Raw genomic sequence first — 26,582 nt, 5'->3', positions numbered from 1 at the left:
GGTAATTATTCCTATGAATAATCAGTGTATGCTAATAAATGCAAAAATAGGACAAAATGCTAAGTTTCATCAGCACTGACTGTTCCTATCGATGACGGTCCCTGATAAAGGGGACAGAGATGACAGCAGGACAGGGAGGACAGCTGTGTCCTTCCTGCAGGAGTAGAGTTACTCTGCCCAGCAAAGAGGCACATGGAAGCACAGCTCCTGCTCTTTGTCCAAAGCACCATCTTGCCAAAGACTGGCTGGTCTGCTCTTAGCAAAATTCTGTAGGAATCTATATTAATAAAGATACAGGATACTACAAAAAGAGAAGGAAGATACTACCAAGAAGAAAAAGACAAAAGATATTAAGATCTTGCCAACAAGAGGACAGAAGCAGAGGGTTGTGTAAGTATTTGTCATCACCTCTCAGTGTGTGCCCCACCGGTGGCCAGGCAGAGCCTGGTGCCTGCACTCCCGGTCCCTCAGGCCAGGAACCAGCTGAGACCCCAGCACGAACCGGCCCCACAGCTGTGCCCCAGGCCAGCATCCAACCTGTATCACCTCCACTGAACTACTGAACTGAATGGCTTCACTGCAGCACAGGTTAGGGGATTAAACAGCACACAGGAACAAGGAGAAATGTTTAAGCCTTCTCAGCAATGGCAAGAAACTCCAAGTAAGAACTAAGATCATGCTTAAAATAAATGGCTATTCAGAATTCTCTGCAACTGCATTTGCTGCCTCCTCAAAGTCACAGCATATATTCTGGCAACACGGTGGGAAATGCATTAGTGAATGACAAGAAACATTTCAAATCCAGTTAGAGACCAGCCCACCATTATTTTATTAGAGTGCTCTTTAAGAAATGTAACTTGTAACAATACAGTGAGTCTAAAAGGGCTATTTCCCCATCTTTTGGGGAACAAAGACTTGCAGGACTTGGCACGTCCCTTGCTGAACTTCACTGGTGCTGCCCGTGTCTCCAAACCCCCGCGAGCAGCAGCAGGATCCATCACCACGCTCAGCACACAGCGGCTCCACTGGACACACAGTCCCACACTCCAGCTGGAGCACTGCCAGACTGGCTGCTTCCTCCACCTGGGATACAGCCAGGCTCACAGAAAAATGCTGTGATTTCTCTGAAGCATCTTCTCAGACAACCCTGTTTCACAGGCACTGAGGAAAACGCAGGAACGAGTCACCTCCACGCAAAATAAAATCCAGTTTCAGTACTGGGCAAAAAGTATCAAATCGCTCAACAGACGACTCAGGGAGGATGTCAGCTCTCCAGCACTGCAGGATTTTATCTACAGACTAGAGGAGCATATGCCAAAGATGTCTGCTCTGCCAGGAAGACACAAAGATACACCAGAAGGAAGATTTTTGGGTGAGCCAAGGGATGTCTCTGCCCTCCTGCCCTCCCAGCACAGGGCAGCCTTGCCACACTAGAGAGCCAGAGCAACCCCCTGCAAACAGCCCAAAATCACAGCCACTGCTGCAAGAAGGGTACAGCTGCAGACATTGTAGGGCAACACACACGGGAGTTCTCCGGGGGAGGAAGGGACACCTCGCCCATCCCAGCACACAGAGCCCCAGCAGCGCTTCCAGCCTTCATCACGATGGCCTTGTGCTCACTCCCTTTCGGGAAAAATCCCAGCCTGGCCTTCAGGGAACTCATCAAGGAACGCACACTGGAGCTGGGGAGGGCACAGGCTATGGACAGACTGCCTGCAAGGCAAAGCACAGGGAACAAAACATCCAAGGTCCTTACAAATAATTGTGTATTTCTAACATGCTACAACTTATTAAGATCAAACTCAAGATGCATAGTTTTAAGTTTTAAAATGTAAATTACAAATAAAGTTGCAATCACTTCAGTGGAAAGGTGGAAGGCTACACATTAATATTTCCTAGAAATAATGTCTATATATTAGGTGACTGCCTCTTATTAGGGATTAATTGCAAACTCAGAGGAATTAGTTCAGTGAAAAAAATCTCCCTTTAACTTAGGAGCTTTTCATTCAAATGAATGCTGAAACTGAATAAAACAAAGCAGAGCAGTTGTCCAAACTAAGGAATGTGTAAAGAACTCACCTAAATTTAGCCACAGCTTTCATTAATAACTATAAGCAAATGAACTTTTTTAAAACTCATTTGGTTTATTCTAAAAATTTTACTGTAAATTTTAATGGATTATTTTCTCTCTCCCTCTCCCAAAAAATGTCACAAGATGCCATTGCTCATAAATTATGTCCAATAAGTTGCCTCCAGCCAGGACATTTTACTGAGATAAGGAACAGCTGCATTATAAAGAGCCATAATTATGTTTCAAGAAGATTCATCAACAGGGATACAATTCTCTGTATTTAAAACTAGTGAACAAAACCAGTGAACAGCACTCTACAATCCCAGGCTCCTCTGGAGCATCTCCACAGCTGGCTGCACCAGCACATGCTGGATGGTGGGGCCGTGAGGGACCTGGCCAAAGCCAACACCCCCTCAGCAGTCACTGGGCACCAGGACAGCCCCAGACTGCCCATGACCCCTGGCAGGGCTCTCCAGGACAGCCCCAGACTGCCCATGACCCCTGGCAGTGTACCCCAGGACAGCCCCAGACTGCCCATGACCCCTGGGCACCAGGACAGCCCCAGACTGCCCATGACCCCTGGCAGGGCTCTCCAGGACAGCCCCAGACTGCCCATGACCCCTGGCAGGGCTCTCCAGGACAGCCCCAGACTGTCCATAACCAGCCCCCATAACTCCCCATAACATTCCGTTCTCTCTGGAGAACAGAAGAGCCTCCAGATTTTCAGCTTTAAACTATGGTCTGTTACTAGGAGAAAGAAGAGGATAATCAAGGGTTGTTACTTGTCTCTAATGAACTTCAGAAAAATTCTTATGAAAAACCTGTTAACAGGAACCAGGTGCTGCTGAGAATCGGGGAAGCCATGGATTATAACACAAATACCAGTTTCAGCATGGTAACAGTCACCAGTTGCAAAAATCCCATCACCAAAAGCCCACATTAATGTGTAGTAAAAATATGAGCTAAGAGGTCAAAGAACGTTCAGAGATCTAGAGGTAAAATGGGTATGTCCTACCTCACTCCCATTGCCAGACTAGCTTACCCTTATGGAAAATCTTTTGTTACTATGGTGATGGAAAATAAAAAAAAAACCTTAGATCCATGTAAACACAGGTTTTCCTCCACAGATTGCAGTATTCTGTACTGACAGTTAATCCCAATTTATGAATTTTCAGTTATTCAGCCAGGCAGAGAAAACCCAGTGATTATTCATAAACATAAAAGTGAAAGTTCATTCCTAGATAAATCGCAAACAAAAACAGGTCTGAATTTCTCATATCAGTTATTCACAGTAACTAATTTGCTTACCTCCAGTTACTTGCCAAAACCCAGACACTTTAATCACAATTACTTATTTTAGTGGGGCAACTCTTCCCTATTTTGCTTACATATATTTGTTTACATGCATATATAAACAAACATACGTATGTCTGTGTCTCCTCCCCTCTGTGGGCCACACGCAGAGTAAACAAGGAACAGAGGCTGTTAGTGAAGGCTTCTGAAATTCACTATATTCAGCTTTGAACTGCTGGCCCAAGGGTGAAATCAGAACTGACTCATAATGTCTCAGTTCTTTTTTAAGCTGCAACTGAACATTCATAGGAAAACTAAAATAGTCTGAAACAGTTTCAGCTACCAGATCTGGTGGTTTTTATCTCCAATGCCCTGACACCAGCCATTCATTTTTCTCCTTTTTTGAGCCTTTTCAAAGCTGAGCTCCAGGAACACGCAGAAATCAGAGTCTCGCACCCCAGGCGCCTTCCACCTCCTCTTGCCTACATGAACCCTGCTCTGAGACTAGAGCTTCCAAGCAGGAATCCAGTCCTGTCCCAGTTATCAAGCAGGTCTCTGGAGGATTAGGAACCTGCCAGCTTCCCTCAGGCGGGGATCTCGCAATCTGGATTCCCACAGCTGCTGCAGCAGCCAAGGGGCACGGAACAGTCACCCGAGGGGCACCAGCCCTTCCGAAGAGCCCAGGCTTCCAGCCCCCAGCCCCAGCAGCTGTGTGCATCCTTCTCCTGACGCAGCTGCCCCGTCAGAGGGCACAGCTGCAGCGCCCCAGCAGCAGGGCATGCACTGGTGCTCTGGAGCTGCCCTGCAGCAGCACCTCCACACCGCTGCTCGTGGGCCAGGACACACACACGCTGCCTCAGCTCTCCTGGCTTACACAGCATTTCTCACTTCAGTCACTAAGTCCCCTGCCCTACAAAGAGCCCCGCGCAGCAAAGCTCCAGGCATGGCACGGGAAACCCTTGGTAACTCGGCAGCAATCAAGGCCTCACATTGCTCTGGCAGCGCTATCAGGCAATCCATGACCAGATGGATGTATTTGTAAATAAGGCAGATCAGTTTTGTCAGGTTGTAATTGGTTTTAGAACAAGCAATTCCCACGACGACAAACAACAATTAAAGAGCCCCACAGTGCAACAGCAAGCAGGCAGCACTTAGGGACAGCAGCAGAGGGGAGCATGGCAGTGCCATCCAGGACACACGGACGGCTTCAGCGGGACAGTTCTTGCAAAGCCGGAGAACAGGAAAGCTCAGCAGCACTGCCAGGGTGACCCCAGGAGTCGAGGATGGTGGGTGCCCACTGAAGCTGCAGCTGGAGCCACAGTAACACCCCGGCAATTCAGAGCCTGCAAGGACCAGCTGTCCTTCTGTCCTGGCAGGTCAGGGACGCAGGCTGACAAAGAGCAGATGAGCTACTGAGAAACCCGAGACTGCACGCAAAGACTGGACACAGGGAGCTCTTCCCAACAAACTCTGGATACATATCGCCACGTGAAGACCCCAAAAAAGTGAAAGAAGACACTGAAGATTTTTTCTTTCGTCTAAAGGTGTACTGCCAGCATGAATTGCTTCAGGCTCAGTAGTTAGCTTGGTGAGCATAAATGTCTTTTTCATTGTCACTGTGATGTACACCACAGACAAGGACACTGCAGCAAACTCACAGTGACAAGGTGTCCAGCCTCCACGTAAATTCTTGGCACACCAACAAGACCACACGCACCAGAATCCAGCGGGGTAGCTGGGTTTGCACCCAGCTCTCAGAGTCAGGGAATCCTGGGGACACAACCTGTGACTCTTCCCATGACCAACCACCACTAAACCCCCAGTAAAGGTTTAATTCTGAAATTACTCTCTGGCTTTGTGACCTGCAAAACTACTTCCTTCCATCCAGAGCCTTAAGAAAGGTACACCATCTGCTCTAGGCTCCTCTCCTGTGCAACACAGATGTCTCCTCCCTGCCCTGGACAGGCACCTAAAAAGCAGTAGGCAGCTACATCAACAACACAGTCCCAGGGATGCACGAGTACATGCTGTGTGATTAGGAGAGGCAAAGAGAGTGCATTTCTTTTTTCCTCTTCTTCCCACTCCCCCTAAGTTTGGAGCTGGCCTCTCCTATGGAACAGATTATTGTTATTTCAACAGTGCATCTCACACTGCTATCCTTCAGAACAATGATACATGAGTACGCTTTGTAATGATTTCACTTCAAGGGGTTTAGATTATGACATTTTCACTTACAATATGTTTACTTAGTATTTCTTTAGGAATTTTAGCAAGAGTAGGTCAAGAGCGCACAAGCAGGAAAAAACATGCAGGAAAAAAATGCTTTTAAAGCCATGAGTCACTCAGAACACGATCCAGCAAAGATGTTAAAAGAAACAAAAAATGCTTTGAAAGAACCTGCTGAGAGTCGCATTCCCAGGTTACTTGATCTATTCCAAATGAAAACTCTTTTTTGCCACACTTCCTCAGGCTCTTCCTGAGCTGTTTGAAAAATCCAATTACAGTGGAGATCCTGATTTCCATGTTCATTTACTACCAGAGTAGAAGTCCCATTCACTTTAGTGGTAAAAAAGAACAGGGCAATAGGAAATCCCCCTACAAAACATTTAATGAGTTTAATGGAAAATAAAATCAAGAACGATTAAAGGAAAAGCTGGCAGAATACAAGCGTTTTGGGCTATGACTGCAGAAGTCAATTCCAGGTGGTCCGAGCCCTTCTCTGGGTGCAGCACGGAGTGCAGGCAGACCTGGCACCCTCACAGGGCACCTGCTGCACAATGGCCTCTACAATGTGCCCAGCTTCTCCTCTCCCTGGTGATGCCCAGCCCCATCCAGCCACAGCTCACGCTCCCCAAGGTGTGACACAACAAAAGGTTTCGTTCCCAGAGTGAGGCGAGCTCTCCCAGGCCACAGGGATTTATTTCTGTACACCAGCTCAGGAGTGAGCATTCCCCATCCCGAGGGCTGCAAGCTCAGGCTGCAGCCTGCTCTCTCTCCCGGAGCTGCAGGACATCCCCAGGAGAAGGTATGCACTGCTGCTGCTGGGGAAGCTCCATCCATTTCTGCCCCACAGCCAAGGAGCGCTCTGTGCTGCCCCAGGAAGCAGCAGCTGAGCTGGGGCTGAGCCCCGCAGCCCAGCACAGGACCCTGGGGCTCCGGGTCCCTGGGGATCAGGGTCCCTGGGGTTCAGGGTTCCTTTGGGCTCCGGGTCCCCGGGGCTCAGGGTCCCTGGGGCTCAGGGTCCCCGGGGCTCACACCACAGGGTCACTGCACAGCCACAGGACAGGGCACAGGCTGGGACCTATTGCAAATCGGGTGAATCCGGGGGAAGAAATTATGATGTCTGACTCAGTTCAGAAGGCTGACTGATTTCTTTATTATAACTATAATAGAATACATTCATATATTATTTAAAGGAGATACTAAAACTACCTACTTTTCTAACTACCATAACTAACTCATAACTCATGCCCCTCTAAGAGCCCAGCCCCAGGTGGGTTGGATTGGCCATCAGCTCAAACAATCCTCACCAGAATCCAACCAAGCACTCACCCCAGGTAAACAATTCTGCAAACACATTCCACATGGGAAAACAAGGAGCAGAAATAGAAATTGTTATCTTTCTTTCCTCTGTGCTCCTCTATGAAAAATCCAGAGAGAGAAGAATGTGCCTGGCACAGGACCCCACTGCTGTCCTGCTCCCAGGGCTGCCCTCCGGCCCCGCGCTGCCTCTCGGAAGCGCTGGGAAAACAGCCCCTAATACTCTCAGCTGCCTGGAAGCTATTACACGGGTATTTAAAGACATGCCAGGGAACCAAATCCAGCGTCCTCTCAGAGCATTGCTCGGATGATGCAGGTGAAACTCTAACATATCCAGCCAATTGTGTACTCTGCACAGGGAAGCTTGTTTTCTCATCTCTCCAGCAATCACATTCCACCCTGAAGCATGATATTCACTTCTGCTGGCCTCAGCATGCTTCACTGTACATAACATTGATGGTAAAAGTGCTCACATTTTGGAAAACATACCCACTTTGGAAGAGAAAAAAAACATGAAACAAAACCAAAAGCAAAACAAAAGCAGCCCACAGTACTCCAGCCCGTAGTGGCAGAGTGACTGACTGAGTTGCCATGTGCAGACACCCTCCTGGTGAGCAGGGAGCACCCAGGGGCACACAGCTGGCTGCTGAGGCCCTCGGTTGACAACCAATGGGGATTTTTACCTACAGGAAGGGACATGCCAAAGGAGCAGTTCCCCTGACTGGTCCTGCTGGAGGGGTGGGTGTGGACAGGCTTCAGCCACTGCAGGATGAAGAGCAAGGTGAAGGATCACCATGACTCCTTCCTAACACTGCATGATCCCACATCTGAGCAGGGACATGGCACATGATCCCAAGGGCAAGAAGCACCACAGGCCACAGTCCATGGGAGACATCCCACCTACTGAAGAGGACTTTCTTAAACACACAGTGACATGGTTGACAGCAGCTGAGCATATTTTCAAATTAAATTCTCTCTCTTTGGCCAGAGGAGGACTTCCATACCACTAAAGGGTCATTTAGGGCACACTGTCCTTGCAGAGGAATCAGCACACTTTCCCAAATAACAGAGGAGCAAGAACAGGTGCCTACAATAACATTTTCTTAGAAGGCCCAATACATCTCCATCAGGTGGGGCATCTCCTTCCAGTGGGAGTCCCTGCTGGTCAGTGGCCCACAGCACCCTTCCAGAGACACCACTGACCAGACATCCCCGTCTGGCTCACAAGGTCCAGAGACACAGCTCCACGGTGACCACGGGTCACCTGCTCAGCGCCACTCTGCAGTCACTTATCAGCTTTTGAGGGCAGGCAGGAGCACTAGATGGGGATTTTAAGGAAAAGCTAAATATACTCTCTGCTGTTGGCAGGATAATCTTGCCAGCAGCGTTTCCTCCTGCACTAACTGAGCAGCTAAACACGGCGTTTTTCACACCATTCCCATCTTGTCCTAAGCCACAGCCCACTGATCCGCACTGCATTCCACTGCAGGGCAACGTTCCCAAACAGGACTTGTCTGCACAAGGCTGTGCCTCCTGACCATCACCCTCTGGCAGCTCGCACCTTCAAGCTCTCCTGCAGCTTCAGTCCCACTACGCTGCCAGCACTGCAAAATGGCAGCAGGATTTCTCTCTCTCCAGCTCAGACACAAGTCTGGATCTTTAACATTCCCAACACTAACAAGCTCTCTTGAATGAAACATCATTTAGCTTTTCCGAAAGATCAATTAATCTGTTTTCACACAGAGAAAATCTTCAGTTGTCTCTGAAGTCTTTGCCAACACAAAAGCTTCAGGCTGCCACACCAAGTGTCTGATCTCTTGGCCTTACTCTTCCATAATCTCAATGATTAAAGTGTCATGAGGAGTCCAATTTCCATGAAGTTAAAAAAAAAAGGGAGTAGAGATTTAAACACAGACTCCTTTCCAAAGCCAGTGCATTTAGAGCCATTAGGTCACTAGGGATGGACAGCCAGTGCTACCTATTGTAGCCAGGCTCTGAGCCAGAGCTTTACACTGACAGTGATGTTCCACAGCACTTACTATGTGAGCTCCCCTGGATCCCAGCTGCTGGCAGCCAGAAGGTTACACACACAGAAAGTTTCTGGAAAGCATTCAGCTGATCTGGGTACCCAGCTTGCACCATGAGTAGCAGGGGAAGCATTTTCAGTCCTTGCCAACACCCATGTTACCATGAAGCAACTGCTGATTTATTATTTGACAGAGAGAAAAACTTTGCACACACATGAGGCCAGCAACCTAAAATTATCAAACTGATGATCTCGAGCTTAGATCTGTTCTCAAGATAATCTCCTCTTAAAGTTCCAAGCGCACAACATCCCCCCGGGCTCTCACCATGCCACAGAAGTGCCTGGAGGCCACAAACGACTCTTCAAACAAGCAAAGCAGCAAGACCGCAAACGACTCTTCAAACAAACAAAGCAGCAAGAAGAAAAGAGATCTCTGGGCTCTGTCATGGTGAAGGAGAAGCCACTACACTTCAGCAAATCCATGACAGGGCCTTCTACAGCAGTCCTGCTGTGTGCAACACTGTTCCACAAAGCTGGACTAACAGGTGAAGAAAGGCCATGGAAAACCAGATTCCCTCTTCCCTTAATGGGAATCATTAAAGTAAGTCCTCTATCTCGTGAACTGCAGCCAATTTCATGTCTGTATCCTTCTGTCTTCCTAAATATTTACACTTACAATACAAGCCCGAGTACAACAGCACCAGCTCCACCCCACTGCTGCAGCTCACTTTGCTGTCTCCAGTAATAAGCAAAGCATGAACCACATGGAATAAATTCCCTGCTCCGGAGGGCTGCAGCCCTGAGCACCCCCAGAAGCAGCAGGAAGAACAGAATCCAAAGAGCAGCATTCCCTCTCCTCTACCTAAGGCGGGAGATCAGAGATGCTCAACCAAGGAGTAACATCCTCTTCCCTCCCAGCTGATACAGACACTGAGACCATCTAACTCCACACTCCTTCCAGCAGCAAGCTCCTCAGCTGTCCTGCACACCTGCCATTGCTACAAGATGGAGCAATGTTTTCCAGAGCTACTTTGGGAAGCCAGACACATTCCAGTGACTTGCCACAACTGCTCCTCCCAAAGGCTGAGGTGAAAAAGTTGAAGGCTTTTTCGCCATCTTCAAAACTATTCTCCAACTTCAAAGGCAAGAAGGGCAACCAATACTAATGGAAATGCTTCTTGGAAGTTGCTGGACACAGTGTGGCTGTGTAATTTTCCCAAACTCTGCAGTTTCCAGACTAAAACCTGCAGCACCACACAAAGAACCTCCCTGAACATCAGCACAGCTTCGTGGCCAGGAAAGCACATTTGGAAAGCTAATAGAAGCACTTCTGGGAGGCAGATCGTTCGAGGCAGCTCAACAGCACAAGACATGCCAACAAGAGACTGACAGCAGCAGCTTTCCCCCAGTTCCCAGCTCTCTGGCCCCCAACTGCTCCCAGGCCAGAGGTTCCCCAACTGGAGACCCACCTAGAACAGACAGACAGACAGATCCCAACAGCCATGTGGACACCAGCCAGAGGCACTGCTGCTGCTCCCCTCTGATAATGCTGTGCCTGCAGAGCTGACTTGGGGGACCCACTCCACAAGAGGCTGGGAAGCACCAGCTTCCACTCTGGGATTACGCTGCCACACCTTTTCTACATGTCTTTGTTGGTAAAACAAAGGGGAATATTTAAATGAAGGAGGCTTTAAAACCTCTCCTTCCCTACTTCGGCCATCCCACCAGCTGTCTCCTCACTGCTGAGCACCAACAACCCTGGGAGAAATAGGAGAACCTCGGGACCAACAGCAGGGCTGCATGTCCCTGGGCTGGCTGCTGCCCTGTGATGGGGCCTTTCTCACGTGAACTCTAAAGCCAAGCTGCTGGAAAATCACAGGCATCACACACTCCCACAGCACCCCGGCAGTCAGGAACACACAGCCCCATCACACCAGCTGGGTCCAGTCCAGGGAACACACCACAGCCCACATGGACTCCCTCACTAGTTTTATTTTGATACTCCGCTTCCTCTCTTAAAATTGCATGTTGCAATACACTGTTCAGTGGCTGCCTCTGTCCAAACCACTGCAACTGCCTTCCAGAGAGAAAAGGGAGACTAAAATAAGTTATGTCAGGCCAGTTTGTCAGGGATAAGTTTACAAATCAGGCTCTCGAAGAGGCGAACAGCGCAAAGTGCATCCAATAAGCAGAGGCGCAGAGCGGGAGCAGGGGGCACGGGCTGGCAGCCCGAGGAGGTCAGCAGAGACAGGTACAGCCCACACCACCCCACGGACCCACTGTTCACCCCCTCCTGTGCTCAGCCACTGCGTGGCACACAGCCCTGGCACCCCGAGGTGCGGCACCCACAGCACGTTAGTAACTGGGAAGGAATATTCACCTTTTCAGGAGGAGGGCTTGCTGGCAGCTCAGCAAAAGCCTCCCGGGATTAAATGAACAGTCAGACTACAGAGCCAGGGGGGCTGTGAGGACGGGGAGACGCTCGGTGCCAGCTGTCTGGAGTGGCACCAGGAGCACGCTGGCACACGCCGAGCCTCGCAGCCCCAGCCAGGCGTTACCTGTGTGACTGCCCCAGGCAGGGGTTCAGGAGCCACTGCTGCTGCAGCTTGACAAACAGCTTCTGAAACCAAGCCACAGCCAGGCAGCAGAAAGCCTGAGAGCTCAGCGGGGAGGGTCCCCCCATCTTCCACAGGCAGCAGAAGGGAGAGTAAAGCCTGCTCCTGGCAGGGGCTGAAACTGCACACAGAACTTACACCACAGCACCGTACAGACGCTTACAAATATCTGCTAAGCACCTGAAGGGCATTTGGTGCTGCACTCTAACGGCCCTTAAAACTCTTCACCTGGAACGAGGACTAGCTACAGGCCTTGAGTAAGTGTTGTAAGAGGGTTTTAGTGTTATCAAGAGGAGAGGTAGACTGATAAATAATGCCAGCTGCACACCCAGGCACCTGCCAGCTATCAAGGAAGAATACAGCCAGGCTGAGGATCAAAAAACCCTTCTTTTGTAACTAGATCACCTGAGAGTATGGCAGGACTCCAGCTCCTGCCACCAGATCCCTGACCAGGGACAAGCCATGACCCCGGACTTATTGCCCAGCAGTTCTCACCTCTGGCCATGCAGACAAGCAGGAGACGCTGCCGAGGATGGATGGACCATGCCACCAGCAGCTGCACAGAGCTGCTGGTGCCCAGTCACAGGCAGGAGCTGCTGACTCAGCTGAACCATCCCAGCCTCTGCTGAAGTGCTCAGGTCTTGCACTTCGCAGGAACATCTCTGATAAATTCAAATTCCTTCCATTAGAAACTGACAATTAATCTTTCTTGGGACTCACATCTAAACTCCCCGCTATCCCTGCCCATGGCCTGTCCAGTGCCCACACAGGGTTCTGTAAAAGCCATCTGCCAGACCCACGGAGGAAACACAGCAGGGAAGGGGGTGCTGACAGCCAGGAGCAGCATGGAGCAGCTCTCCCAAAGTCTCACAGCAGAAAGCAGATCAGAGTCATCAGGATCCTCTCCCTGCTGCAGACAGCTCCACCAGAGCCAGCTGAGCTATACCAGGCACACTGGGTGTCCTTGGGTGACGCTCCCCCACATTTTGTTAAGCACAACAATTAAGCCAACAAACATCTTCTATCTGTTTCTGTGATTAATACTTAGCAGTTTCCCTCCAGCCCTCACAAAAGGGTGCAACTTTCCCTCTTGCACAGAACCATTTCATTGAATGAGCTGTCAAGTTCAAGCCTTGATGCTCCTCCACATTGGGAAGCAAAGCTCCTCCCCTGAGCAAACCAGTATCCTAGAAAATGATTGGCATGGGAATTTTCCCAACATTTTCTCAGCAAAGTGGAAAGAGGGCAAGAGGTAGGAAAAGAAAACAGACACAAAATAAGGGATGGAGCTACTGCAATAGAAGAAATCAAAGGAAGCTAATGGGCAGTGGTAAATTAACCTAAACTTTATGAAAATGAGAAAGAATACATTCGTTTTCTTTGGCCCAAGTCTGCAAATCTTTTTAGTGTTTTTAGATGCTAAAACCATCAAACTCTGATTTTATTATCAATTTACACAGCAACTAAGAGTCACAGAAATCAAGGAATCATCCCCTTGCCACTATGCAGCCAGATGCACCATTTGGAGAGCCCCACCTCCAGGACCAGGAAGGATCATGTCACCTGCCAGTCACACAGGATGCCACTGCCGCAGCAGTCTCCTGCCAACAGCAGCCAGAGGGATCACACAGGGACCTGTGTTTTGCCAGGGTTAAGCCAAAACTGTAGGAAGCAATATAAAATTAAACAGCCAATCAACACAATGCGCAATTTTCTGCAAGATTGCCAATGCTGGACCATAGGCGGTTGCAATCTGCATAATTAAAACTGGTTTGTTTTGCTGCACTAAAGCCACAAATCAGGCATGTAACCATGAGGGAGAGACATTTATTTAGACTTCTGGCCATATAGACAAAAAGAAAAAAAAAACAACAACAAACCTGTACATCTGAAAACACGCACTTTAAATTGTGCATCCAAGGATCTGCTGTGTTCTGTATTCCGCAGGCAGCTGTCATGTGGCAGTTGTAAATCTGCAGCCATATCTCCATTGGTGTTTATTTTTAACACCACCACTCCTGTCTGCAAGGCTAAGGCAAATAAGAAAACCTGCTTCCTAAAAGTGTTCTTTTCTGGTACCATCCAGCAAGCATCTCCTGCCAGTGCTGGGGCCAGCTCTCCGGACAGCTGGAGGGTGCAAAGCAGCAGCAGCAGAGAAGGACAGAGCCTGGATACCTGACAGGAGAGACCGCACCGTGGGAAGGAGCCTGCCAGCGCTGCGTGTGTGCAGGGAGGTGAGAGAGGGCTCCATGCACGGGCAGGCTGCAAACTCTGCAGAGCTGCAGGAACTGCGCCTGCTGCCAGCAGCCATCGCGTCCTCCCACTCCCAAAAGCAGAGTGGCACCGACCCCGAGCCTCACACACCCTGCAGCACCGCCAGCCCCTGTCACAGCCAGCCCTCCCAGACACCCAGAACACGGCAGGGCTCCCGAGCAGACCCACAGGCACCCCACGCACAACTCCTCCCCACCATGAGAGGAGCAGACACAATTCTCCAGGGAAAGAACAGAGACATCACGGCCAACAAATCACCCTGTGCATGAAGATAATTCCCAGTTCAACCCTCCCCGTTCCAGTCTCGCCTCGATTGCTGACCCGAGGCTGCAGCACCCACAGGGCTCAGCTCCCACCTGCAGCTCCTGACAGCCACCCCAGCCTGTGCTCTAATTCCAACAGCCAGAGCTAGAGGCTTCAGCCAAACTTCCCTGAAATCGGCCTCAGCAACTGCTCTCGCCTCCATGTCATTCCAGGTGTGCTCTCAGCTCCTCTCTCTGGTTTTTCACACCTGAGGCTCTGCTGGCAGATCAACGCCTCGCCCAGCGCTGGCTGACACCTCACAGCAGCAGCACCCTGCCCCCTTCCAATCCTCTCTGACCTCGTCTTCAAATGCATTTCCAGTGCAGCTTTGCTGGGGCCACTTCTCTTCCATCCATGCTGACATATGCCCTGAAGCTCACATGCAGGGTTTTCCACCTTTCTCCCTTCCATTTTCCTGTCCATGCCCTGGGCACTGTGTTGTGTTCAGATTCCAGGCCCATTCTCCATATCATGAGATCACTGCTTCAAATTTTCATCTATTATCAGCTTCATATTTCAGCATTTCTGTATCAACACTCTGGTTGTTAGTCCCCCTTGCCACCACTTCCCCTCTTCTTTATCCCTATTTCTCTTTCAATTTAGTCTTTCTCAGGAGGCTTGGGCATCTGTCTTCAGGAGGGTAGCAAGGCATTAGATATGAACAGTGTAATGGCTCAATCCTTGAAGAAAATAAACAGGATATCTGGGATAATGAGGTTGTCTACATCCAATCCTCCAGTAAAGCCAGGAGAGACCAAACTGTGCACTAGTGGAGGTGGGTGTTCATGGCCACAGTCACAGCCTCAGAGAAGCTTTAGATGATCACAGCTTTAGATGTCGGGCTGGCACACTCAACACACAGCTGTGCACAAAAAAGCCTGCTCCTTCTGCAGTGCATCCTCGGGCACCAGCCCTCCCTGGCTCCCTACAAATGCAATGACCAACTGCTGTCCAGCCTGCTCAGCCACCTTTGTTCACATTGCTCCTATTTAGTGAGGAAGCACAGGCCACAGCAGAGCCCTGCACCAATCCCTCTGAACTCAGATGGTTCCTCCTCCCACAGTTTAGCAAGGTGGGAAAACCAGGACCACCCTGGTCCCCACAGAGCAGTGACAGCAAGTGAAGGCTATCCAGTCACAGCTGTGAGGACTGGAGCCCCTGCATCTCACCATGGGCACTCCGAGACCACCCTGCTGCTGTGACAGACCCAGGGTGTCCAGGGACGGAGCTGCCACCTCCCCAAAGGCAGCACACACGGGCCTTGGGGTGTGACTGCCCAGCTCTCCCCAGCTCCAGCACAGGCACACCCTGTCAACATAAGAATGAGCCTTTATTCAGCTGAAAACACAGACCAAGTACCCTGTATCAGGAATCAGACATTTCTGGATGTGTAATTATGCACAGAACAGTACCAAGGAAATTATTACTGGCCCATCAGCAAACTGTCTGCATTACAGCTGCCCAAAACGTGATCACTGTGGTGTAATGTAACACCCTCACACACTCCAGCATTAACTCCTCACATATGGAAACCATGAGGCTACAGAAGCCAGGCCAAGAATGATCATGGCCCACGAGTACTCCAGTCACAAACAAGAATCAGAAAAAACGCTGGAGACATCTACAGCAAAGCTTTTGGAGCAGCTCAGAACCAGTCCTGCCTCCAGTGTCACCTCTGCATCCCGAGCACTCGAGAAGCAGGAATCACCGGGCCCAGGACGTCTTTGAGAATAATGTGAAACCATGGGACAGTCTCTAGGAACAAATGCAAATCCCCTCCCATAAAACGAACAATAACACAGACTAAAAGAATATTTCATCTATTTAACTGCAGGGTGCAATAACATCAATTTGCCCAAATTACACACAAACAGAAAGGTAATTGGCACAGAGCAGGGCGTGTTGTGACTGTTCCATCACTCTTCGAGGCCAGCTACAAAAGACTGAAATTCACGAAAGTAAACAATGGCACGAAACCAACAGCCAGCCCCTTCCCCAGAATCCCTCCCTCTGGCATCGCGCTGCCGCAGTTGGGCAGAGACTTTTCCAAGCAGAGCCTGTGCAGCCCAGCCATCACCCAGCTGAGCAGGGATCTGGAGAAAAATGGAAGCTCTCGAGTTTGCACAAGCAAAGTTAATCTGCAGAAAAGATATTTTATACTTTTAATTAACCATATCCTGGACTTAAATATAATGTAGTGGTGAACACATATCCATATAAAACAACTGAGCAAAGGGAGAGTGGAGCTGGTTTTATATAATAGTGGGGGGACTGAAGGAGGCAATGCAAGTGAAAGGCATGAAGTAAGCAGCTAAGAGTATCGTCTGTCTGAAGGTGGGAAAAGGAACTGTCATCAGCTAACAGAATTAGCAATTATCGCAATAAGGCGCTGATTTATTAAGTTATCCAGAAATGCCCATTACTACAGTGTGGTACCAACGCGAGAATCCCTGGGTGTGCAACGGACAAGCTTACGCTGGCCCATTTCCCTCTGCCTCCAGCCTGCTCAGCCCTTCCCTGGGCTGCAGGGCTGCCATGTGTCACAGGGTACCAACTTCCCTTCGAAACAAGATTAACTTGGAGGCTTGGACTTGCTGCCCAGCGGTCTCAATAGATAAAACCTCTAGTTTTGTTCCTCTCCAACACTCAGGAACGCAGCGATTGCCGCACAGCTCCGCACCCCGCACCACTACCGGCACTTGCATAATAATGACTGCGGGCCTGGAGGCGAGGGGCCGGAGCACGAAGGCGACCTTCCTTACATAAGGACGGCGGGATCGATGCCCTCGGCACCGGGAGGCCGCGGGCAGCGCCCCGACCCCGCACAGCCCGGGGCTCGCCCAGCCACCGCCGCCCGGCGGGCGCAGGGCGCTGCCCCGGAGGGCGGCACGACCCCTGCCCATCAGCTGCGCACGGGCCGGGCCGGGCCGGGCCGGGCCGGCTCCGCGGGGCCGCGGCTCCGCGCCCGGCGCTGCCGCAGCGCGGGAGGGGCGGCGATGCAGCCCCGCGGCCGGAGCCGGCCCGTCCCCGCCCCGCCCCGCACACAAAGGCGGCCCCGCCGCGCCCGCGCTCCGCACCTTTGACCTGCGCCTCGTAGTCGGCGATGATCTCTTTGTCCTTCTTGAACTTGCCCTGCGCTGACATCGTGCGGGAGGGCGCGGGCCCCGCCGGCACCGCCGCGCTCCGCCGCCTCACCCGGCCGCGGCCCCGCCGCCGCCAGCGGCCGCCGGCATTGGCGGCGCCGGGGACCCCGCGGGGACCCCGCGCAGCGCCCGCGGCGCGGGGAGCGCAGCGCCGCCGGGAGCGGAGCGCGGCCGGGCGCAGCCGGGCAGGGCGCAGCCGAGCCGAGCCGAGCCGAGCCGAGCGCAGCCGCTCCCGCCGCCGGCCGAGGCGGGGCCCTGGCGCCGCTCCTGCGCTCAGGTTGCGCGCGGGGCGGGCGCTCCGGAGCCCCTTCCCCGCCCCGGCCCCGCCCCGGCCCCGCACGGCTCGGCTCGGCTCGGCCGCGCCCCCCGGCCCCGCACGGCTCGGCTGCGGAGCGCCCCGTGTCCCCGCCGTGTCCCCCCGCCGCGGGACGTGTCGCTGTCCCCGCGTGTTCCCCCTCCCGGAGCGGCCCCTCCGCAGCCCCGGGCTCCGGCACCATCCGGCCGCCGCTGGACAGCGCGGGTGCACTGCAGCAGATTTGTCACTGCTTGTCAAAACTAAGGAAAAAAGGAGAAAGTGTTCGTTCCAGCAGGAGCAACATCAGTGGAGAAGGCGCTCTATCAGGGTCCCAGCTGAGCGCTGGGCACCCAGTCCATCGCCCTCGGACAGGCGATGCGCGGACTCGGCTCTGCAGATCCACAATCCGCTGAGCGGGTCCTCTGTCCTCTGTCCGGCCCCGGCTCCGCTCCCATCGCTGCTCCACACAATGGGCGCTTTTATGGGTGTCTTGTGAGGAGTGAATTCAGGGAGATTTGATGATTCACAGTTACTCTGCCAACTTTAAAAAATAACCCCAGCTCATTACACAAATAATTTACCTAGTGCAAGCAGGCAACACAGAGGAGCATTCTGCATCTCGGTGGCTGTGGAAAGGCCTGGGAGGAGGGAGGAAAAGCGACCCTTCCAGGGAGACGCAGCCACAGCAGAAGGTGAGGCACAGGCTTGGGGCTGAGCAGTGCTGCTTCAGCTCCAGGTGGACTAAGGGCTCGGAGTCTCAGGGAAAGCAGAAACTGCTAGACCCACGCTGAGCACAGGGAGAGGCAGAGGACAGGGACCGCAGGGAAGGCACAGGAACAGTGGCTGTGAGCATGGGTCAGTGTTTTGTGGCAGGGCAGGAGCATCCACAGAGCATGTACCAGTCCCTCGGGTGAGCTGCTGCTTCCCCTGCTAGGAATCTGGGAAGGGGCTGGGCTGGGATCCTGTGTGTGACTGCTCTAAGCTGTACTTGGAGCAGGGCTGGAAAGGCAGCACTCAGGAGAGTCAAGAGGCATCAAAGAATGATCCTCCAGGAACATAGGTCTCTGGAGAAGGTGCCTGGGCTGTGAAATGATTGCTGTACACCAGTGGTGTGTCATCTCCCAAAGCAAGGAAAAGCCAATTTACAACGACCAGAAAAGTTCAGGGATGATGATGTTGTGTTCCTTCACAGCCAACAACACCCTGGAGGGACCCTACGGTTCTGAGCTAGCTCTCCACAAAGGAAAAACAAGCCAAACTAAGCAAGGAAAGAGAAGCACAGGCCATTTGATGAAGGATTCATCCTAGCAGCAGTCACTTCTCGTTGCAACACCCACAGGGATTCAGAGAGCAAGGACCAGCATTCCTGATAACCACCTCTGCCATAAGATAGATTCTGATTTTTCTTGCCAAATTGGTTCAAACCTGTGAGGGCAGCTCTGTGGTCAAAGCTGAGTGTCTGAGAGTGTTAAGCATCTTTTCTCAGAGTGGTCTGAAAAATAGTGGTGAAAGAAAAATCCTAGTCACGAAATGATCCAACAGCACCAGGGGTTTCTGCTACTCAGATATCATAAAGAATAAAGAAGCAGCGATAGCTGAAGAAAAATAATCCAGTCATGAATTAATGATCTTTAATAAATATCAATGTCTAAGATACTTTGTGGAATTTCTATTTGAAACAGCTTCTTAAAAGGAAGGATTGCATTGTAATTCACTTTGTAACACTCTCAACCCAGAATTTTTTAATGAGGAATGGGACGGGATGGGATTTAATCATAATAAACACTTCAAGCTTGAGGTATATAGAGAAACCAACAGTAGCTATGGCAACGTGGTCACTCCAGTAAGGCTAATGCAGATTATTTCCAGGGCAGTAGCCTTGTGTGTGCTCAGGAAGCAGAGGTAATGTTGGCTTAAAGCAATTCCTAAATTAAGGAAAAATTTTTAAGCAGAAGCTGTCTTGCACTTTTTGCTTCCAGCTTCAAACTGTAAGTGTTTCATGATGTGCTGAACACACACACAGCAGCCTCAGCAGAGTATTGACCTGCTGCTTCCAGAGACACTCATCTATGTCACCATGAGCTGGGCAGACCCTCTGGTCATGGATTCACAGACTGGTTTGGGTTGGAAGGGACTTTGAGGCTCATCTCACTCCAACCCCCTGCCATGGGCAGGGACACCTTCCTTAGACTAGGTTGCTCCAAGCACTGTCCAGTCTTGAATACTTTCAGAGACAGAATATCCATCACCCCCACTCTCACACTAGTGAAGCTTTGCCAGAGAAGGCTGGAGCCAGGCCAGAGGCCACACCAAGCCACAGATGACATGGACACCAAGCTGTTTGATGAAACCCTTCACAACCTTACACAAGTGCCAGAGCTGCAGCGCTGCCGCCAAGTTACTCATCCCACAGTAAGGCAGCCTGTGACATGGCCCCAACTCTCCCTTGGTCTTTCTGCCTTCCTGAGGTCTCTGAAAGGCAGAATCCCTTGTGCCATTCCTTGGGCTGAAGAAGCTGGGGAAGGAGCATGACTTTGGCCATTGATGTGTGGCTAAACCCTCTGCAGTCTCTCTGGGAAGTTGCTGTAAACCCCTACTTGGTGATGGAAACTATTCCGGTCCAGGCTCGAGGGCCCCAAGGAGGTGTGAGCTCTGCCTCAGGCTCATCAGGCCTGCAGTAAACCAGCCACACTGGGAGAGATTGCCCATGCAGGAGAGCACTCAGCTGCAGCAGGGTCAGCAGGGAATAAAATCCATGTGAGCTGGGGCAGCAGAAGCCAGCCCTGCTGGCTGTGCCCTCTGTGGGAATGGCATGGCTCTGATACAGCGTGCTGGACTGCTGGGAAAGGCTTCCACACACACCTTTTCCAGTGTGAGAGTAAACGAGTTGGAGACATGTAACACAGCAGCTGTTGGTGCTGCACTACATCACCTTTGTTTTTTGAACCTTACATCTTCTTTCCTGCCAGTGAAGTGCTGTTACCTTGTCATATTAACAGAGAACTACTTCTCACTCTGTTCCCTTTTTTATCTCTGTAGTGAAGTGCAGCTGTAGCTTGGCACTGACAGAGCTGTATCAATGGGTCCTGCCTTTGCTCCCAAAATAACTGCAGCCAAAGATTTCCGTATGTGGAAATACATGTTGTTTTTCAGGTAAAGTATCGGAGAAGTTTGCTTTTGATTTTTATTTATTCAGGTCTCCAGCCATTCAGTTGTAAGTAGAAAGGTATCTTCCAAAAATACATGTGTAGTATCCTTGAGGCCATGAATATTCAGAGAAGAAAAAGAGCATTCTAAAATACACACCTGTCTTGATCCCAGCCTTTTCCACTGTTGCCATCTTAAGCCCTTGTGGTACCAGTAGAATTCAACATTATGCTGGTCAATAATCCAAGTCTCTGTAAGAAATGAGAATATTTATGAGTGACTAAATGCATGAAGAATTATGATAAACAACTTGGCAAGGCAACCACAATTCTTCCAGTTGTCCTGTAAAAGGCACTGGAGTCAGAAGCTACTCAGAAGCTGTTGTAACTGCACAAGGCCGTGGTCACACTGCACGGTGCTTATCAGTGGTGAAAAGGCTCTTGCGAGCAGTTTCCTGCAAGAGATCTGCGGCCTCCCCTCCTCAGGGAGATTGCCCAGACTCTGGTCAAAGCTGTGCTTTCACTTCCCTGCTGCAAGCAGCAACTTCAGCTGGTGCTTGAGAGCCACTGCTTTAGGGAGTGGGCACTCAGCATCCATGCCCGGGCTCTTTGGAAGGACATCCCCTGCACAAGGCTGGCATTTGCTGTTGGTGTCCAAGGTGTGAGTCTGAAACCCCAGCGGCTGGCTGAGCCTTGCCCATGGGGTGCCTTGCAGCCCTTTGCCCTGTGCTACATACGCCCCCAAAGAAGTGCTTTGGCACGTAGCTCTCCAGGAAAAGCAACAGGAGCTGTTTATTTACTCTGTTGGGCCGTTCCAGAGCTTTGATCTTGTGCTAAGCCCAGAGTGGCCCAGACTCCTCTTGGGCCCACCCTCTTGTGCACACTGTGCTGAAGCTGAAGCTGCCAGAACCAGATTGTTAATTATACTCCCACTGATTCAGACGAAAGCTAAATATGTAATAATTCAAGCACATCAGTCACCCCCCCTTTTTCCATGTTATTGTTCCTCTTGCCTCCATTTCCCCATTCTCTCCCTCCCCAGGGGTGAGGATGCCCCACCCTGCACTCCTGGGAGCTGCGGCTCCACCATCCAGCATGGTGCCACCATCTCCTCTTCCACCACGCAGGCACAATATTCTTCCAGGGGAGGTACAAACCTCTGCTCTTTGGTGCAGCTGGATTTGCAGTTTGGTTATGACCTGACCCATGCTTTGCTCTCTTGGGATGGCGCTGTTCTCTCCTGGTTACGTGCTCCCAGGAGTTCATCCCAGTGCCAGAAGCGGTCATGTTTTGTGTCATCTCAGACTAACTCCACTGGCCTTTCTTGCCCTCATCCCCATTCCCTGCAGCGCTGAGCTCTGTCTGGAGCAGCCCTGCTGTACCTGGCACACGCAGGTGACAGTCGAACACAAAGTGACAGAGCTGCTCCAAGGCCGTCCCCATGCAGGAGCTCTGGGCCTCCAGAGCCAAGGGCTGGGGCCCTGAAGGTGGCAGAAGCTGTGGTGAAGGTGACAGGTCCTGAAGGTGACAGGCCCTGACGTGAGGCAGGTCCTGCCAGGCTCTGCTCCCCCGACTCAGGGCTCTGCGTGGGCAGACGTGACCCCAGAGATGCGGCTCCATGCCTCCTCAGGGTCTGCCCCACGAGAAACACAAGCTGTGGGGAGGGAGAACTGAGATGTAGCAGTGCTTTAAAACCAATTTGAGTGTTCTCAAATCCTGATGACCTGGTTGCAGTTACTCAGTTTACATTTCTGGTCTATGCCACTGGCATACATTGAACTTTGCCGAAACAGTACTTGCCAAGAAGTGTTTGTTTCTTTTTAAAGAATATCAAGGCTTTGGGGGTTTTGGTACAGAATATTATTTGCGGGTAAAATACATGATGTTCACATACAAAAGAAATAAGGCCAAGAAATGCAGTGTTTATAATCACCCTCTGGATTTAAATAAATTGATTTAATTGGTTTCTGAGGGGAAGGAGGAAAGAGCAACACAGGAATTCTTGTCACACGATTTCCATCTGAAATCTAACACAATTAGTGCAGCAGGATTCAGTTACCAAAGGCAAAAAAAAGAAAGGGAGTCAGGAGTCAATTGAGTTGCTGCAAAATTTAATATCTTGCTGTCATCTTTGTTCTTGGTAGAGAGTTGCTGTAGCAACAGACCAAAAAAAGAACTTGCACAAGAGGAGGAGCTTACTGCTCTTTTAACAACATCTCTTTACCCTCCCTGAATTACTGTTTACGGCCAATCAATTGCTTCCTGAGGTATCAGTGACTATGGACACAAGGCCAGAGCCTGCAGGTATTACACCTGTCACACACACAGTGAAGTTCTCAGCTCTTCTCTGCAGATCACATGGTGGCAACCCTTTTCTGTAGAACTGAGCCCATTCTTGTCACATGCAAGACACATCTATTCCTTGATCCATTTCCATCACTGGGGGTTCTGCACCCTGCAGATCAGCACTGCGTGGGACCATGCAGCTAGAAATAAGAGACAGCTTTCCCCACCACTGCCTCTCTGGACGAGGCCAACAGCACAGTAGCTGAGGAAGGACGGGCTGTGGGGCAGCAGAAGGCAGCAGCTGCAGGGTAACGATGCCAGCAGCCTCAGGTCTGCCCTGCAGAACTGAGTGCAGTTGGCCATGCTGAAGCCAAGGAAGCTCCAGTGTCAGTGGTGGCTGGGCTGTCAGTGTTTTCCAATAGTTGGGTCTCTGCTGTTTGTTGTTCCCAATTAATTTAGTCACACACAATCTCCAACTCTCCATCTGCAGTGTGAAACCCACTAACGGCAATTTTAGGCATTTTGGGATGCAGAACTCCTAAGTGCAGGAGCAGGCTGGAAAGCAGCTGCAGGGGCCCTCGCTGTGTGCCCTGTGGAGGGGCCCCTTCACAGCCCAGCAGGACCAGCAAGCCTGTCCACCATGGCCCAAACATCCCTGCACCAAAACAGGGTCCCTGCACATCACAGCACGTCCACCTGAGCTGGTGCTTGACTGGGCTTGCCAGCAGGGCACAGAGGTGAGGGTGAGCCCCTGTTGCTGCCTGTGCCCGCCAGGCCCAGAGGCTCCAGCATCACCCCGAGCAGGGGCAGGAGGGGCAGGCGGGTGGGCACGGGCCCATGGGGCAGAAACAGGCTCATCTGGGACACCAAGGTCTTGCCCACATCCCCATTTCCACGTCTGTAAGTGGAGTCAGCATTCCTGCTTCCTTCTGGGGGTACTTTCATGGCTGCTGATAGAAAGGAGCATCCCCTTGTGTGCAGACTGGATGGCTCTGCAGTCTTGCCTGTGTGAAGGGGCACCACCAACCTGTTGCAGAGATTCAGCCTAGTTTGATTCCTTTTAAGCTTCACTCTCTCCAGCATCTCCATCTGCTCGCTATCACCTGCTGCCAGGGAGCCCTCCCCGAGGCAGCGCACGTGGGCACCGCAGGACTCTGTGCCACCAAAGCCACCCTGGTGCCATCACCGTGTCTCCAGGGCTGCAGCAAGGCCACTGCTTGCCTGTGGACCTGCTGCAGCAGCGGCTGGAGCCCTCTTGCACCCTGCTGCGCGTTTGTGCTCGAAGGACCCAGGTCTGTTGTACTTGAGGAGAATGATCCAGCACCTGCAGCTGGAGCCAGGGGCAGAGGGGCCCAGCCCTCCGCCTTTGTTCGGTGCCAGCAGCCCCCGCTCGCTCCTGCGTTGCCGGGGGCTTCCAGCGGGCCAGGGGACAGGAGAAAAGGAAAAGCCTGGGAAACTGAGCTCGCACTGTGTGCTCACACAAAGCGCTATTGTTCTGCGGCTCAGAGATGCAGTTTAGTAGGGCAGGCTGTCCTCCCCAGCAGCCCCGGGCGGCACACAGGCCCAGGGGAAGCTGCATGTGGGGCCTCTGTCTGAACTGACAGCGATTGATGAGGGAAAAGGGGCCAAATGGAAAACACAGCTTTCAGGGAGAATTCAGCTCTCTCATTAGAGCTGAATACAGCTGGCCAAAGGGGCCTTTTCCTGGAGAAGCCCCGGGCTCCAGCCACATTCATAACTTCATTGCAAACTCCAGCATGAAAGTGTTATTTCCTGAAAAAGTGGAAGGTTTTGGGGTGTTTTTAAGTGCCCCTTCACACCGGCACAGCCTTGCCACAGAGACCCAGTGACCCGGCCTGAGCAGCACAGCAGCACCGAGACACTGAGTTTGAGTTTTGTTACCTCAGGTCTCAGTCACTATTAGCAGCCCACCCCCAGGGACTTTTTAGCTTTTCTCAGGAACTCGGGCTAGGCACACTGAAATGGGGTCAGTGCACCACCCGTCACTGTCCATGCCATGGATTATCCACCCCAAGCACACGCAGGAAAACACCAGCACTTCCACATGCAGGTTGCTTCCCAGGCTCTTGGCTTCAGCGCTAATTTAGCAGGCGGGGATTTTCTGATTTCCTCCACCAACTCACCTGAATGCAAAGTAGGTTGGGATAATCACAGCTATAGCCGTGTAAGGGCAGAGAGGAGGGGAATGGCCTGTGGGGAGGAGAGGAGAGGAGAGGGAGGGGAGAGGAGAGGAGAGAGAGGAGAGGAGAGGAGAGGAGAGGAGAGGAGAGGAGAGGAGAGGAGAGGAGAGGAGAGGAGAGGAGAGGAGAGGAGAGGAGAGGAGAGGAGAGGAGAGGAGAGGAGAGGAGAGGAGAGGAGAGGAGAGGAGAGGAGAGGAGAGGAGAGGAGAGGAGAGGAGAGGAGAGGAGAGGAGAGGAGAGGAGAGGAGAGGAGAGGAGAGGAGAGGAGAGGAGAGGAGAGGAGAGGAGAGGAGAGGAGAGGAGAGGGAGAGGAGAGGACTGGCACAACACCCTCATGCAAGGGAGTGAACAGGATTGCACCAAGGCCTTCACACTCCTGCAGGGCTCACTTAACACCCTGCGCAAGACTCTGTGCCAGCTCTGTCCTGTAACCTGGGGGCACAGCCCTGCAGGGAGCACCTGAAGCCAGGGAGATCTGCTGGTGGAGTTGTACCTTTCCTGGAGAAGGAAGGCTGTTTACTGGAGCAGCATCAGTTGAACCTTCCCAGAACAGCTGAAGCAGCATGAGCACTTTGCTGACACGAGCTGTATCAGCATATCCGGACCTGGCCAAGCCGTCCTGCATCTGCAGAGGGCTTGGGCTGCCTTGGCAGCAGTGAGGTGCCCCCACGGCCAAGCCCAGACTGCCAGCCCTGGGAGGGTCACAGGCCCTGCCTCAGCTGGAGGACAGGGATGCTGCTGCAGCTCACAGGGAATGCTGAACCTTTGCTTGCTGCAGCTCGGGCTCAGCTGTGGGGCTGCCCTGCAGGGAGCGAGGTCTGGCAGCACCAGATTGTCCCCTCCAGTCAGCACCATGGGGACAAAACAGCTGCCAGGGGCAGGCAGGGAATGCATACTGAACCACCACAGCATCTCAGCCTGGCTGTGCCTGCAGGACACAGAGACACTCCCAGAGTGAGGCAAAGACAGCAATCCACTTTTTTGCCATGTTTTTAATGCTGTTTTCTTCCCTCTGTGACCAGCATCACTGTGCTTTGGGTTTGAGAGTTTGTGTGCACAGTGAATCTGATTTGATTTTTATCCTTTCTGTCTCCCTCTATTTTGCACACTACATTAGGCTTTTGTTCCAAGGCAGTTAAAGCAGATTTGCTGTGTGCTTCGAGCTGCCTGGCAGTGCTGGCAGAGCCTCAGAGCACAGATGAGTGTCACGTAACAGATATGCTATCAATAAGGGGGAGGCTTGCACAACAGGGAGGCCCAGAAAATTAGAATTCTCAATACCAGTAAAACCAATTGTGTGTGAGCAGGTCCCTCCTGCCCCTTGCAATGACAGCACTGTGGTCACTGGAGCTGCAGCCACTCCAAGAGCTTCAACAGAAACAGCAGCCC

At 51.7% G+C, this 26,582-nt stretch overlaps 1 protein-coding gene across 2 annotated transcripts in view; it reads right to left on the bottom strand.

Annotated features, from left to right (window-relative positions):
* The window catches only part of SRGAP3 (SLIT-ROBO Rho GTPase activating protein 3), a 73,604-nt gene extending 56,244 nt beyond the window's left edge, over positions 1–17,360 (bottom strand). For both annotated transcript variants that reach the window (XM_021542571.3, XM_021542572.3), the window contains exon 1: positions 17,200–17,360. In XM_021542571.3, the coding sequence (XP_021398246.1) occupies positions 17,200–17,266 (67 nt within the window). In that variant the 5' untranslated portion in view covers positions 17,267–17,360. The remainder of the gene's footprint in view (positions 1–17,199) is intronic.
* Between the last annotated feature and the right edge of the window lie 9,222 nt (positions 17,361–26,582).

The sequence above is a fragment of the Lonchura striata genome, chromosome 12, assembly GCF_050655825.1.
Source record: "Lonchura striata isolate lonStrDom1 chromosome 12, ASM5065582v1, whole genome shotgun sequence".
NCBI classification, from domain to species: Eukaryota; Metazoa; Chordata; class Aves; order Passeriformes; family Estrildidae; genus Lonchura; species Lonchura striata.
Note: the sequence above shows the minus strand (reverse complement) of the source record. Positions and strands in the feature narration are given on the sequence as shown.